General features: G+C 45.0%; 1 protein-coding gene across 3 annotated transcripts; it reads left to right on the forward strand.

Annotated features, from left to right (window-relative positions):
• The first annotated feature begins 4,907 nt into the window (after positions 1–4,907).
• Positions 4,908–12,402, forward strand: RFX5 (regulatory factor X5). Of its 3 annotated transcripts, none has more exons than XM_008695670.2 (10): positions 4,908–5,753; positions 6,601–6,729; positions 6,926–6,959; positions 7,865–7,947; positions 8,202–8,321; positions 8,515–8,634; positions 8,773–8,854; positions 9,175–9,376; positions 9,622–9,722; positions 9,865–12,402. In XM_008695670.2, the coding sequence occupies exons 1-10, from the start codon at positions 5,620–5,622 to the stop codon at positions 10,870–10,872; spliced, it is 2,013 nt and encodes a 670-aa protein (XP_008693892.1). In that variant the 5' UTR covers positions 4,908–5,619; the 3' UTR covers positions 10,873–12,402. The 3 variants fall into 3 exon arrangements, with proteins under 3 accessions (XP_008693892.1, XP_008693893.1, XP_008693894.1); XM_008695671.2 differs by having other exon boundaries at positions 5,723–5,813; XM_008695672.2 differs by lacking the exon at positions 4,908–5,753 and adding an exon at positions 5,838–6,194.
• Positions 12,403–16,253: the final 3,851 nt, after the last annotated feature.

The following is a 16,253-nucleotide window of genomic DNA, read 5'->3' on the forward strand; positions in this document are numbered from 1 at the left end:
TATATTCTTCTTTCTACTTTTGTATGTTTGAAAATTTTTCATAATAAAAACTTTAAAAAAAGCTACTCACCTGTATCCTGGTCCTGGCTTCATCTCACTATTTCTGACCCTACGCCACTGAAACAGACACTCCAAAGAGAGTCCCTTCTGTCCCAGATGCCACACCCACCTGCAGTATGTGACCCAATCTTCCCTAATCCCTGTCGTACCTACTCGGACAGGACCATCTCTGTTGTACGCACAAAGATTCCACCCCATACCCCAGCACCAGGCTAGAAGAGCATGAATGGCAAAACTGAGCTTACCATGTCAAAGTCTAGCGTATCATCTAGGGAGTCCTGCTAGCACCCTGGTCAGCTCCACGAGTTGGTTTATGACACCATCCGGAAAGTTCTAGAGAGTTTGCTGAGCTCAGGGACATCCCCAGAAAATCTGTAGCTCTGGTCCACCATGACAAAGGATTGACAGAGTACTGGAAGGTGTCCACCCATCATTGGTCCTTTTAGCATAGTTAGCCCTCCCACCCATTGCGACTGGGTCCGTCTTTAAGGACAACCTCAGGTAGTTGCATTTACCTCAGGGATTACTGAGGATCACTGTCCTTCCTGCGCCTTACAAGCATTTGATTGCCTGGCTCCATGTTCTAAATATCTGCTTCTTGCCATTCTCTGGCACACTATTAGAAGTCCCTCTCCTGGGGCGCCTGGGTGGCGCAGTCGTTAAAGCGTCTGCCTTTGGCTCAGGGCGTGATCCCGGCGTACTGGGATCAAGTCCCACATCGGGCTCCTCCGCTATGAGCCTGCTTCTTCCTCTCCCACTCCGCCTGCTGTGTTCCCTCTCTCGCTGGCTGTCTCTCTGTCACATAAATAAATAAAAAAATCTAAAAAAAAAAAAAAAAAGAAGTCCCTCTCCTGACTTACTGATTTTAAGGCCTAGCAAACTCTCTGCTCGAAACACTACCTGATTCAGAGGAATATGTACTACATTATGTTAAGTAAACAAATTAAGTTGCAGAGTTATATATATAAGAGAATAGTATAAAATCCCTATTTTCAAAAAAAAATTGAACAAAAACTTCTAGTTAGGTGGACTTGTGTTTGTAAGAACATGGAAACGGGCCTGGAGGATACTTACCAGAACATGTTGCCCCAAAAGGGTGAGGACTTTTTATGAAACGTATAAGCTGTTTCTAAAGCTAGCCTGGAAATGTAAATGTATAGTGTTCCAGTTATCTGCTGCTGTGTAACAAACCACCTCAAAACTTAGTGGCTTAAAGCAATGGCAACAGTTTTTGTTCACAAATCTGTAATTTGGACAGGGCTCTGAGGGAACTCTGTTCGGTGTCAGCTGGAGCAGCTTGAAAACTAGAGGCTAGAATCATCCGATGGCTCACTCACTCACATGCCCAGTGATTGAGGCTGGCTGTTATCGGCAACCTGGGCTGGGGCTATGACCTACACATGACCTTTCCATGTGGCTGCTTGGCCTCCTCACAACATGGTGGCTGGGTTCTAAGGGTGAGTGTCCTGAGAGAGAGAAAAGAGGAAACTGTATCATCTATTCTAACCTAGACTTAGAAGTCCACATCTTCTACCACATTCCATTCACGGAGATAGTTACAAAGACTTTCTGAGCTTCAAGGAGACAGGAAATAGATTCATCTCTTGATGAGGAAGGGGCAAAGTTCTGGAATAGTCTGTGAAACCAGAAATACTGTTGTGGCCACATCTGGAAAATACGATTTTCTGTATGTAGAAACTAATAATGGCAAATGTTCAGCATCAGATATCAAAACATAATTACATTAATTAAAACAGTGTGGGATGGAGGAATAGACAAATAGAATGGACAGAAGAGCAGAAGGTCCAGAAACAGACCCAACTATAAAAGGAAACTTAGTATACGATAAAAGTATGAAAGGAAACAGCTATAATAAGAAGGAAATGAGGGGCACCTGGCTGGCTCAGTTGGTGGAGTGCGAGACTCTTGATCTCCAGGTTGTGAGTTTGAGTCCTACGTTGGGTGTACAGATTACTTTAAAAAAAATCTTTTTTTTAAAAAAAAAGAAGGAAATTATAAATATTTTGAAAAGACTGGCCAAGACAAAAAAAAAAGAAAAAGAAGAGAAAGAAAGAAAGAAAGAAAGAAAGAAAGAAAGAAAGAAAGAAAGAGAAAGAGGGGCGCCTGGGTGGCACAGTGGTTGGGCATCTGCCTTTGGCTCAGGGCGTGATCACGGCAATCTGGGGTCGAGCCCCACATCAGGCTCCTCCGCTGGGAGCCTGCTTCTTCCTCTCCCACTCGCCCTGCTTGTGTTCCCTCTCTCGCTGGCTGTCTCTATCTCTGTCGAATAAATAAATAAAATCTTAAAAAAAAAAAAAAGAAAGAACGAACGAACGAACCAGCCATCCATTTGGAAAACAAATTAGATCCTATGGAAGACATTGTTGTTGGCTGAACAACCATTCCTGAAACTCTTTTTCCTTGCTCACCAGAAGTAACTTACATCTTTAATTTTATGGTAATGATTCTATTACTTTTACACTTTACCACATATGTATTTATCCATAAACAATATATTGTTCAGTTTTGCCTGCCATCAAATATTTGTAAATTGCATTGCACCGTATGTTTTCTTCTGTTTCCTCAGTTTCTAAAGTCCATCTGTGTAGACGCATGTAGCCCTACGACATCCCATCATATAAATATACCGCAACGTACCACTCTGCTACTGATGGACATTGGGGTTTCCAGTTTTTGCTAATGCAAACAGTGAGACTATAAGCCTTATTGCCTCTGTCTTTAGAGCATGTCTGTAGGAGTAGGATTGTTGAATCATAGAATATTCACATATTCAACACTATCAAGTGATTCCAAACTCTTTTCCAAAATTATAGCAAATTGCATCCCCACCAGCAGTGAGGCTCCTGTTGGCTCACAGCCTGTCAGCTCTCAGCATTGCCAGACTTTGTAATTGTTTCCAATTTAGTGGGTATGAAATAGTATCTTATTGTGGTTTTAATTTGCACTTTCTTGATTACTATAGAGAGAGAACAACTTCATATTTTTGTGAGCCATTTCTGCTTCTTTTATGAAATTCCTGTTGATTTTCTCTGCCCATTTTTCTATTTGGGTGTTTATCTTTTCATTTGTAGAAGTCCCTTATGAATTCCAGATGATAATCCTTTGTCAATTATGTGTCTTGAAAATATCTTCCAGGGGCGCCTGGGTGGCTCAGTCTGCCTTCGGCCCAGGACGTGATCCCAGAGTCCTGGGATCGAGTCCCACATCAGGCTCCTCTGCTGGGAGCCTGCTTCTTCCTCTCCCAGTCCCCCTGCTTGTGTTCCTTCTCTCGCTGGCTGCCTCTCTCTCTGTCAAATAAATAAATAAAATCTTAAAAAAAAAAAAAGAAAAGAAAATATCTTCCAATTTGGAGCTTGATTTTACATTCTTTTCAGAGTGGTTTTTAAAATAAATTTAGGTTTTTAATATTAATTATCTAAATTTATCAATATTGTCTTTTATAGTTTGCTTTCTTGTGTTTAAAAATTCACTCCCAATAGCAGAAGGCATTGTGTCCAGAGCATATTCTGAATCCAGAGAGCCTAGTTTCAGATCTTGGCTCCCTCACTTACTGTGTAACACTGGGCAAATTATTAACCTCTTAGTGCCTTAGTCTTCTCATCTGTATAATAGGGTTAATCACAGCACCTATCTGATAGAGTTGCTATGAGATAAAGTGGCAACATATGTGAGGCCCTTAGAAAAATCCTCAGCACATATTAAGCTCTAGATAAATACTTGCTGTTATTGTGGTGATGCTTATCAGATCATTTTTATTGTTACTTCTCAGGGCAAGGAACATTATACCTTATTCAGCGCTGTATCCCCTGCTTTTAACACAGTGCTTGGCATAAGTGAATACTTGCCTGTTTTTCTCCGTCTTAAGCCTTTCCCCCCATGCAACCTCACCTTCTTATAGTGCTGTCAAAATAATCTCCCTTACACAGCTATGATACTTTTTCTCCCTTTACTGAAGTTTCCATTTATTCCCTGGCACCTGCAAATTCCTAAGCCAGCATAATTTACCCCAATCTCTTTTTCTAATCAAAGTGCCCTATATCTCCCTTCATAAAATAGTGGTGGTTGGGGGTATCTTTCCATCAGTCTATACCCATATTTGTATATGAGTATTTTCAAGTATGTATACACATAGTCTAGGTCAGTGCTCGAGAGAATGGGCTCTGAAGGCAGACTGCCTGTCTTTGGATCCTGACTCCAGCACTTACTACATATATAACTGCGGCCAAGTCCCTTCACTTCTCCGAATCTCAGTTTCTTTGCCTGTAAAACAGAGACAGTAACTACCTACTTCAAAGAGCTGCCATGAGCATTTAATGAGGTGTTTATCATTTGGGATGGTGTCTAGCACACAGTAAACACCAATAAATTTTTGCTGTTATTAGAAAACCTTCTTGTGAGTATATCCTTATTCCCCCAAACTCTGCAATTCCTTGGGTTCTCCAGTACCCACAGAAGAGAGTAGTAGGTTATTGCAGGCTGTAAAGGGCAAATCAAAGGTGACTCGATCAGACAGTATTGCTGTCCTCTTTACAAAAGTACACCGATGATGAGACTAGAGAATGTTTTAAAAGTCGGACTGCGAATATGTTTTCAGTGTAACATACCTGTTGTGCAAAACAAAATACATCCATGCAAAAGAATGTTAACCTACAGTCCCTGACCTCTGAAATTAGATGCGAAACTTGGTCTGCATGTGCATTTTTCATGGCAGAGGGTTCACTGCTTTCGTTTGATTCATGACCTAAAATAATTCTTAACGAAAAGGTTTAAGAACCCATGACCTATACAATACAATGTTCTCTGAGAGTAGAGAGTTCCTGTGGGCATCCAGCACCCCCTGGGGGTGTCAGTCAAAATTCCAAGGTTCGCTGAGTGCCGAACTACGGGGATGCAGAGACCTTAGCAACTCTTCGTAAGGAAATAAAGTACCCACGGGAAATCCAGGAACGCTTGGCATTTTAACTAAATGCGGTACAGCTGCGGAGGTGTCGAGGCCTCCATCCATCAGAGAGGAATGTAAGCCTGTGTTTGCAGATTTGTTGTGGAGTGCCTGTATGCTGTTGAGGGGGGGGGGGGGGGGGGGGGTGCTCAACTTGTTTCTCATCAAAAGGAGGGTATGTGAGCTTACAGCGAACCTCCATCACTACTACCCATTATTTTCTAGCTTTTTTTTTTTTTTTTTTTTTTTTTTTTTTTTTTTAGTCATCCATTGATTCTTTTCTTCCAGTAGCTCTGACGATCGAAGGCAAAACTGAAACCCGGAAGGAGGGGGCAAAGGAAAAGTAAGCTCCAAAGGGAACCCAGCGCCTGGTCTTTCGTCCTGCGGTCCCTTTAAGAGAAGAACCTCTTGGGACCGGCAGTCCCAACCGACCCCAGTTTTAACCGAAACCTAACCCGGACTTCCCCCTCTTCACTCAAATAAGACCAACTTTGGATTTTCCCTCTCCTATTGACCAATCAGAATCTGTTACCAGGCAGACTTAAGCTGCCGCCGGTGCGAGCACGGCGCCTTCTGTCTCCGGGTGGTAGCAACGACCAATGAGAGAGCAGGTCGTCCGAGTATCTAGGCAGATCGGGACTGTTCCAGCCATTCAGAAAAAAGAAAATAAAGCAACGCACGAGCCCGCTGGGCCAGGACCGTGGGGCTGGGCTGAAGTGAAGGTGGCTACGAGGTAGTTTCTCTTTCTCCCTTACCTTTATTGTTGCTTGTGTTGGAAGGCGACTGTTCAAAGGTAGGGAGGGGGCAGTATGAGTTGGGAGGAGAGCAGAAAAAGATTTTGGCTGTATTTTCAACAGCTCCTTCACCCATGTGCACGTGCCCGGAATCTGGGACCCCGTTCCCCCAACCGGGTTTCCTACGCCCAGCCCAGGAGTTCGCCACCCTGAAACCCCCACCTTGCAGCAACGCGGGATTGAATGCAGGGGGAAGGGAGGGGGTGCGCCTCAGGATGGGAGGTTGAGGGAGATGACGTAGGGACTGGCGACGTGGGGAGGGGGAGCCGCGGGGGAAGCCGTGGTGAGATTAAGTAATGAGAACTTGGGCCCAGTGTTTTCCAAGGCTGGAAGGGCAGAATATGTCCGTATCCTTTCTGACCTCCCAGGAAAATTCAGGGGTGAGGAGTAGCTTAGAGAATTGGAGAACTTTGTTTTGTGGTTGTTATTGTTTTTTTAAGGGGATGAGGGCAGTTCGGGGCAGAGGCACAGATGGACATGTCTAACGTCGATTCCCAGTCCCTCTATCTCTTCCTTTACGGTTTTCCACATTGAGGAGACTGCAGAAAGGTGGGGCAGATAGAATGGAGATGGCAAAGATCTCTTTGGGTATATGCGGGCCTGGAGAAGTAATGGGATAATTTCTAATTTTTGGAGAAGGCAAGTGGTGAAAAAAAAGACCACTGAGGAAATTCAGAGGCTTTCTTTCTGTTTTTCTGTGTTTTGGGGTAGGGAGATGAGGAGTGTCCCGGGGCCTCCAGGGGAAGGGAGGTTAAATCTTTATGCCTGGTCTCCTCTCAACTCTAGCCCTCATGCCGGGATGGCAGAAGATGAACCGGATGCTAAGAGCCCGAAGACTGGGGGAAGGGCCCCCTCAGGTAGCGCTGAGGCGGGAGAACCCACCACCCTTCTTCAGAGGCTCCGAGGTACCATTTCGTAAGTACTCATCACCACGTCCAAACCTTGCTCCAGGACTGTAGCCCTTCACTGCCTCTCCCTGAGCAAGTGCATCTGAGCATGGGGAGCAGTTGCTGGGCACCTGTGAAGCATCTCATCCCTCTTCCTCTCCCTAACAATAAGACACCAGAGAAAAGCTTGTGTGTGACCTCCAGCTTTCTCCTCTTCTCCGCAGCAAGGCCGTGCAGAACAAAGTCGAGGGAATCCTGGTAAGTATTTTTGGGAAGAGGGCAATAGAGAGGTGGAGTTGGTGCGGGATGAGGACGATGAAGCTATGCATGGCTGAAAGGTTCATGTGGCAGAGGCAGTGTTGTCTTCTCTGTCAGAAGATAATTGGCTTTGCAACTTGTGCCAGTTTGACCTTGGGCATCTTACTTCCTCTCTCTGTGACCTGTTGTATAGACGCTCAGTAGGAATATCAAAGCCGATCTCCTGCGCTACCCCTCTCAGCACGGTAGCTACAAGGGCACTCCTTAGAGCACAGTGAACACCTAGCCCCAAGTCATTTCTAGGGTCCTTTTCGGTCTGACAGTCTCTAAGGCAGCTAGACTTTTGGGGAAGGATCAGAAGATCCTATCTTGCTGACTGGATTAAGAAGTTGTGGTCCGTATATACAATGGAATATTACTCAGCTATCAGAAAGAATGAGTTCTCAACATTTGCTGCAACATGGACGGCACTGGAGGAGATAATGCTAAGTGAAATAAGTCAAGCAGAGAAAGACAATTATCATTAGGTTTCTCTCATCTATGGAACATAAGAACTAGGATGATCGGTAGGGGAAGAAAGGGATAAAGAAAGGGGGGGTAATCAGAAGGGGGAATGAAACATGAGAGACTATGGACTATGAGAAACAAACTGAGGGCCTCAGAGGGGAGGGGGGTGGGGGAATGGGATAGGCTGGTGATGGGTAGTAAGGAGGGCACATATTGCATGGTGCACTGGGTGTTATACACAACTAATGAATCATCGAGCCTTACATCGGAAACCGGGGATGTACTGTATGGTGGCTAACATAATATAATAAAAAATCATTAAAAAAAAAAGAAGATCCTATCTTGGGTCTTTCTTGGCCTTATTTTTTCTCCTGCCTCTCTCTTCCTCCCTACCTCAGCAAGATGTACAGAAATTCTCAGACAACGACAAGCTATATCTCTACCTTCAGCTCCCCTCAGGGCCCAGTACTGGAGACAAAAGGTAGGTGGGTGCTAGAGTTTCAGATATCAGAGGTTCTGGTTCTTAAAGGAGGGCTCTGTGGGATGGAGCTGGGGAAATAGGAATACCCATAACAGCTGTCCTTGAGGAGAAGAATCGTCCCGGTTCTGCCCTGGTTCACCAGGAAAAGGTGGGTTCTGGGTGAAGTGATTTGGTGCAGTACTGCCAAAGTGGTCTGGCTAGAACCACAACTGTTAGGATCTTAGTAAGGCTTGTCCCTTTTACTTCTCTTGCAGCTCAGAGCCAAGTACACTCAGCAATGAGGAGTACATGTATGCCTACAGGTGGATCCGCAACCACCTAGAAGAGCATACTGACACCTGTTTGCCAAAGCAAAGTGTTTATGATGCCTATCGGTGGGTGAATGGGGCCGGGGCAGGGGGTGTGGGTTGGTGGGCATAGAATTACCCCCTCATCCCTGGAGAGCTCCCTGCCTTGATAGAGCCTGACTTCTTAAAGGGTTTCCCAGACCTGATGCCAGGGACCCTCCAAATCTAACCATGACCTCCTTCTCTGAGTGTCTTCCCACTCTGCCCCCCACACACTCAGGAAGTATTGTGAGAGCCTCGCCTGTTGCCGCCCACTCAGCACAGCCAACTTCGGCAAAATCATCAGAGAGATCTTCCCTGACATCAAGGCCCGAAGGCTTGGCGGTCGGGGCCAATCCAAATATCCTTGAATGGAAAGATTGGGGTTGGAGGACCCAGGGAGGAAAACTTAGGGTGTGGAGGGCCGGGAGTGGAAACAGCTTAACCTTCCCACGGGCTTGGAGCTCCCCACTGTTGGCTGCTCTTTAACTCGCCTCAGATATTGCTACAGTGGCATACGACGGAAGACCTTGGTATCTATGCCACCCTTGCCTGGACTTGACCTGAAGGGCTCCGACAGTGTAAGTAACGACCAACCCTCCGATTGCACTCTTCTCCCCAAGGCGGAGGGCTGACATAGCCTAGGTCATTCTGCACATAGCTTCTAGGTATCCTATATACCTAGGATACCTATATACCTATCCTATATACCATATCCGTATAGGATATGCCCTTCTCCCTACCCTGTGGCTCAGGCAGAGGATGAAGAGAATTTGTGGGTTTCTGGGATGAGTTACTCCCATCTCCAGTCTGCTCTTAACTATGGCTGACATTGGTATCTGAGAGGGGCCAAGGGTTCTTTAGTTTGGAGTGTGATTGGGCATGTTCTTCCCCACTGTAGCCAGAAATGGGCCCAGAAGTAACCCCAGCACCTCGGGATGAGTTGGTGGAGGCGGCCTGTGCTCTGACCTGTGACTGGGCAGAACGAATCCTGAAACGGTCCTTCAGCTCCATTGTTGAGGTCGCCCGCTTCCTGCTACAGCAGCACCTCATCTCTGCTCGATCGGCCCATGCCCACGTGCTCAGGGCGATGGGGCTTGCTGGTGGGTGGAGACTCTCTCATGTCCTAAGAAACTCTCAGCCACTTTCAACTTCATAGGCCCTCCCCCCTACTAGGACAGAGACACCGTGCGTGTGTCTTCTATTCCTAGTGACCCTTGTAGGACATTAGGACATGCCTTAGACCACCTCTTCCCCCTTCTCCACCAGTCAGTCAGTCAGAGTCACCTCACTTGGCCATTGTTTCCTCCTCACCCTCGCCTTATTACCTTTTCCGGCACCTCTACAGAAGACGATGAACGTGGCCCTCGGGAGCGGTCATCTAAATCCAAGAATGGTGTAGAGAGCCTAGAAGGTGGAGTCCATAAGAAACCAGAGAGACCAGCCCAGGTAAGGAAGTCGATGCCCCTGACCTAGCTGCCCTGGGCTGGAGGCTAAGTATCCCCTTTCCCATATTTTCTCACCCTCCTGTGTCTGTGTTTGCTCTGATGTCTAGTCTTCCCACTTACTGTGTCCTCTCTTTACCTTTTAGCCTCCTAAGGAGCTGGAGCCCCGGGCTGGGGCTGGCCCCCCTGCACGTGGCGAGCGGAAGAAAAGTGTAGTGGAGAGCCCAGCCCCAGCAGCCAATAACCCACAGGTTAATGCCCTGGTGGCCCGGCTGCCTCTGCTCCTTCCCCGGGCCCCTCGCTCACTTATTCCACCAATCCGAGTCTCTCCACCCATCCTGGCCCCCAAGCTTTCTTCAGGCCTGAAAGTGGCTACACTGCCTCTGCCCAGTAGGGCTGGGGGACCCCAGGCAGCTGTGCCCATCATTAACATGATCTTACCAACCGTTCCTGCTTTGCCTGGACCTGGACCCGGACCCGGACCCGGACCCGGGCCTGGGCAAGCCCTGCCTGGGGCACTCACTCAGCCGCAAGGCACAGAGAACAGGGAAGTAGGCATAGGTGGTGACCCGGGACCCCATGACAAGGGTGTCAAGAGGACAGCTGAAGTACCTGTGAGTGAGGCCATTGGGCAGGATCCACCTGCTAAAGCAGCAAAGCAGGATATAGAGGATACAGGAAGTGATGCCAAAAGAAAACGGGGGCGCCCTCGAAAAAAATCGGGTGGAAGTAAGGAAAGGACCTCTCCCCCTGACAAGTCAGCAGTTGCCATGGACTCTGCCCAGTCCCCAAGGTTACCACGGGAGACATGGGCCTCTGGAGGGGAAAGCAACTCAGCTGGAGGGTCCGGGAGGCCAGGGCCAGTGGGAGAGGCTGAGAAGGGGATGGTGCTTGCCCAGGGTCAGGAAGATGGCGCTGTTTCCAGGGGAGGAAGGGGCCCCAGTTCCTGGCATGCCAAAGAAGCAGAAGATAAAATTCCTCTGGTCACCTCAAAAGTGAGTGTCATCAAGGGCAGTAGAAGCCAAAAGGAAGCTCTTCATTTGGTAAAGGGAGAGGCAGACACCGCAGCGCAGGGTAATAAAGACTTAAAGGGGCACATGCTTCACAATTCCTTATCCCACGAGGGGAAAGACCCCAGCGCCACACCCCCATGATAGGTATGTGGGGAAGAGCGTTTATATCCGCATCAACTCTGCCTGCCTAGTAGAGGCCCCTCTGCACTTGCTTCTCGTTTGGCTCTTCTTTTCCTGAGGGAATTCGTTCTCATGCACAGACAGCTGAGGCACCCTGTCTTACACAGTGTCTGGCTCCTGCCTCTGACCATTCCAGCTTGATACCCTTGGCTAAAGCCATTGATAGATCTGTCATGACTGTCCTACCAGGATCTCTGTGCTCTCCTATGGGAAGATAGGGATGGACTAAGTATGATGAATGTACAGGCTAGGAATCTTTTGGTTTTAAATCGTAAAACTAACTCAAACTGGCTTAAAAATAGACTTACTGGCTCACGTAACTGGAAAGTCCAGAGGTAGTACTGGCTCCAGGAAAAGCTGATGCCGTGGCTCAGTGTGTCTCTAAATACCTGATTGATTTCTCCCCTGCTGCTACCTTCTGTAGGATCATCTGAAACCTGGGCCACCTAGTGGCTGCCAGAACTCCTGGGGGTATACATTTTCTCGTTTATATCCAACCAGAAAGGGGGGGGGGGCATCTTTGCACCAGGCATCCTAGCAAAGCCTAAGATGGACTCTGATTAGGCCAGCCTGGGTCACATGCCAATCCCTAACCAATCACTGTGGCCAGAAGGATGGTGTATGCTAATTTACTCTTTCTACATCAGGGAAAGGCTGTGATCAGCCTCCTTAGAATCACATAGGTCTCCAATTGGGAACTGATGCGGGCAGTTCCTGGGGAGGCAGCTGACACCTGGCCAATACCAGGAAGTACTTGTGGTTTTAGCTTGCTAGGTTGGGATAAGCTACACCTGTTTCCTTTTTCCCTCACCATCTTGCATTTTCCTTACTGCAGCTATAACCTCTTTCCTCTTGTAGGCTCAGAAGGAATGAGAAGGAAGACACTCTCCTTTAGGGACTATCTCTTTTGTCTCATTTAGATGACAATCCCTACATTTCAGAGATGGAGATCCTTCCCTTTCTTGTTTCTGAATGTTAGTTTTCTCCTCATTCTGCTTCCCTATCCCCGACCCTACTGCCACTTTCACCAAGTGGAGTGAAAGATTTACTTCCTAGTCATTTTATTAAATCCATTCTGTATCCACCAGGTGTCAGTCTCTTGTCATACATGTGTCAGGATTTCAGCCAGGATTGTGGGTCTAGGCTAGGTGTATGGCAGGAGGTAGCTTTGCACATCAGCCAGCACCAGTAAGAAGGGAACCCAGACGTTATCCTTCAAAAAGCAGTAAACCAACCAATATTTACTGAGGACCTACGTCGTCTTCTGCATAAGGGTAGCTTCTGTCAGGGAATCTTGGTTCTACCCAGGAAACAGATTTTCTTTCAGGGAGACTTCACTCATTTGTTTCCACCAGATTTTTTAAAATTATAATATGTAATATTTGGTATCTATAAAGAATATATTTAACATGAATAAATTATGAAACATAATATTAAATGAACACCTTTGACCCATCACCCAACTTATACATTAAAACATTAGAAATACCATTGAGTTTCTTGTGTTCCTATCCATTCCTATCCCAGTGCCTCTCCCTAGAGGTGACCACTGTCCTTAATTTTGTGTTTATTACTTGCCTGCCATAAACACACACACACGTGTGTGTGTATCTATTTAACCATTATGTATGATATTCTTTAAAAATTATCATTCAATTTTGTTTTTAGCTTTACAAAAATTTTGTGCTCTAATAGTCCGCTGAAGTTTGCCTTTTTTCACTTAACATTATTTCTAAGATTCATCTATGTTGTAAGTAGCTGTAATTCGTTCATTTTCACCTGTGTGATATTCCATCAAGTACATAAACCATGAGTTATTTATGCATTCACCTATTAATGGACATTTGGGTTGTTTCCAATTTTTTGCTATTGCAAACAATGCTGCTAAGAACATTCTTGTAACTGTTAGTGTCTTTTTTGAAGTAAGATTTTTAAAAAGGTTTCTAAGATGGTTCATTTGGTCTATACACCCTCTGAGTTGGGGACTGTTCCCTCTTTTCTTGTTCTTTTTTTTTAAAGATTTTATTTATTTATTCGACAGAGATAGAGACAGCCAGCGAGAGAGGGAACACAAGCAGGGGGAGTGGGAGAGGAAGAAGCAGGCTCATAGCGGAGGAGCCTGATGTGGGGCTCGATCCCACAACGCCGGGATCACGCCCTGAGCCGAAGGCAGACGCTTAACCGCTGTGCCACCCAGGCGCCCCCCTCTTTTCTTATTCTTTGGAACAGTTGACATTAGATTGAAATGAGCTGTCCCTTGACAGTTTGGTAAAACTCAGCTGTCGAACCATCTTTGCCTGGCATTTATTTTGGGAAAAATTTTAACCCTCGATTCAATTTCTTTAATAATTATAGGCTGTCTGGACTTTCTATTTCTTTTTGAGTCAATTTAGGTTAAGAGTTTTTCTAGGATTTTGTGCATTTCATGTCTTTTTTTTTTTTAATGAAATTTTTCTTTTCTTTTCTTTTTTTTTTTTTTTTTTGCCTCTGCTCTCTGGGTAGTCATGTCCGTCTTTTCTTTTCTTTTCCTTTAAGACTTTTATTTATTTATTTGACAGACAGAGAGACAGCCAGCGAGAGGGAACACAGCAGGGGGAATGGGAGAGGAAGAAGCAGGCTCCCAGCAGAGGAGCCCGGCGTAGGGCTCCATCGCAGAATGCCAGGATCACGCCCTGAGCCAAAGGCAGATGCTTAACAACTGAGCCACCCAGGCGCCCCAGTCATGTCCTTCTTTTCATTTCTACTGTTTACTTTTACCTTCTTATTTCCTCCTCATCAATTGCACCAGAAATGTGTTATTTTATTTGTCTATGTTCAGCTACTACTTTGGGCTTTGTCAATCTTCTCCCTTATGTATTGTTCTCCATTTCATTAATTATGGATATTATCTATAATATTTCCTTCTGCTTTCTTTAGATTTAATTTTATGTTCTTCCATAACATCTTAATTTGACACTTATCTAATTAATTTTCAAGCTCTGTTTTTCTACTGTAAGTTTTTAAGGACCTGTTTCTCTACATTCCTTCAATTTTTTTTTTTTTTGCTGTATTTTAATTATAACTTAGTCCTAAGAATATTTAAATTACCTTCATGACTTTTTTAAACTTATGAGTTATTTAGAAAAGTTTTATGAATTTCCAAATGTTTGAGTGTTTAAAATTTTATCTTTTTGATATCCATTTTCAGCTTAATCATTTGTGCTCAGAGATGTGGTGCTCTGATACTAACCTTTGAAATTTGTTGGTATTGTTGTGTTTCTGTAACTTATGCTCGATATCTAACTGTTTTGTTTTCTGGTCAGTCTTGCCTGTGGTAGCTTGTTTCCTCGTATATTCTCAATTTGGGGGTTTTGAGCTCATATTTTGTTAAACGTAATCTATGGGAGTCCAGAGAGCCTAAATTGGGGATACTTTCTTCCGGAGAGGGTTTGCATTTGCTTGTGCCAGAAGCCAAATGGTGCTCCTGACCGAGACTCTATTAGCCCCTCAGGAGTCTCAGTTCAATCCGGGAGTCCCAGGTGTTCCCCCGTTCCGTGGCTAGGTCCAAGGCTTAGCCTCAGTTCACAATACTGATGTTGGCATTTGTTCCCAAGGGAAACCCGCTGCTCCTGCTGCATGTTGCTCGTCTTTCAGATAGGTTTCAGCTTAATGTTATTTTTTTTCTTCCTTTCATGATTTCTCTTACTTTCTAAAGAGCCCAGCAATGTACTAAACATTATGTTGTAATTTATCCAGGCTTTACTTGTATTTTAATGGGAGAGCCCTTTGCCTTATCCAGGCTGCCAGAAATAGGCATTACTGCAGTTTTTATATTTTCCTTCTTGTTTTTTAAGTGCCAGGAACTTATTAGAAGCCAGTCGACTTAGGCTCTGACTTCAAGTCAATAATGATCACAGCACAGTGGCACCATAACAGTTATGTTAGCATTAAGCACAAAGAGCTGTGGGGGCCCAGAGGACTAGCATATAGGTCACAAGGGGATCAGGGCTGACTTCCAGTAGAGGTAAGTAGGAGTTAGCTGGACAATTCTAACTCATAAAGCAAGGACAGAACAACATAAGACATATGGTAAAAAGAGTTAAATCACAGTACTCATTCTGCATAAGAGCTATTAAGTTCAGAGAGATTACTTTGGGCTGAATAATTTGGGAAAGGTTTCATGGAAAAGATACGCTTGAGTTAAGCCTTTAAGGTATGTGGAGCTTAGGTGAAAAAGAGGAAGACATTCCAGAAAAAGCAGAGTTTTGGGGATGTGAGATGTGACTAGAGGCATGGCAGAACAACCCCCCCATAGAGACCTAGCAGGCAGAAGGGGTGTGTATGAACAATACTGAGAAGTCAACTAGAAGAACATAAAACCAATATTATAGTTACCTGTTGACTGAATGAATGGATGAAAGGTATGAAGTTTCGATTAGAGGATGAAGGAACTGGAATCAGAAGGAACCAGCCAGGCAGACGGTTCCATGTAGGAGGAGAAGAGGGACTAGACCCGGTTGCTGACACATTAGAAGTGACAGGCACATGGGAAAATAAACCACTGGTGTTAGAATAGATGGAAGCATCCAAGGAAACGTCCTTACTTTGGTTGGGACTGGGGATGTATCCATTCATTCAGGGAGACCAGCCCACCTGAGGATTTTGAGATTTATATTTTTTTAAGTTTATTTTTTATTTTTTTAGTAATCTCTACACCCAGTGTGGGGCTAGAACTCTTGACCCCAAGATCAAGAGCTCTTCTGACTGAGCCGGCCAGTACCTGCCCCCCCACCATGGGTTTTTAAGTAGCCTGTTTTTAAAAGTAGCCTATTTTTTTACCTATATTAAAAATCTAACATGAGGGGCACCTGGCTGGCTCAGTTGGAAAAGTGTGCAACTCTTGACCTTGGGGTCGTGTGTTCAAAACCCACGTTGGATATAGAGATTACTTAAATTACTTAAATAAATAAAACTTTTAAAAATATCTAACATGAAACAAGTTATTGTAGTTTAGGCAGTCTTCAGTTTACTAAATGAAAGGTTTGGGGGCTGCCTACTGCTTCCTCTCTACCATTCCTTATTCTCTCCCCAGCACCCTACTCTGCACTCCCATGGCCTCACCCACCAAGTGTCATATTTTTTTCATTTTCATTTACTAAAATTTGAAATAATCATTTACTTTTAAATCAAGACAAGCTCTACACGTCTAGTCTGTGGCCCCAAGTAAATGAACTTATTGTTTATTTTTGTGGATAATAAGCAACTTTTTTCAGAAATGAAAGCAAATGCCACATTCACTCACATACTAAACAGGGGGACTAATGTCATTATATACTTGTCTAAGTATTTTATCTCACATTATG

Source organism: Ursus maritimus, unplaced genomic scaffold (assembly GCF_017311325.1).
Source record: "Ursus maritimus isolate PB19 unplaced genomic scaffold, ASM1731132v1 scaffold_12, whole genome shotgun sequence".
NCBI lineage: Eukaryota > Metazoa > Chordata > Mammalia > Carnivora > Ursidae > Ursus > Ursus maritimus.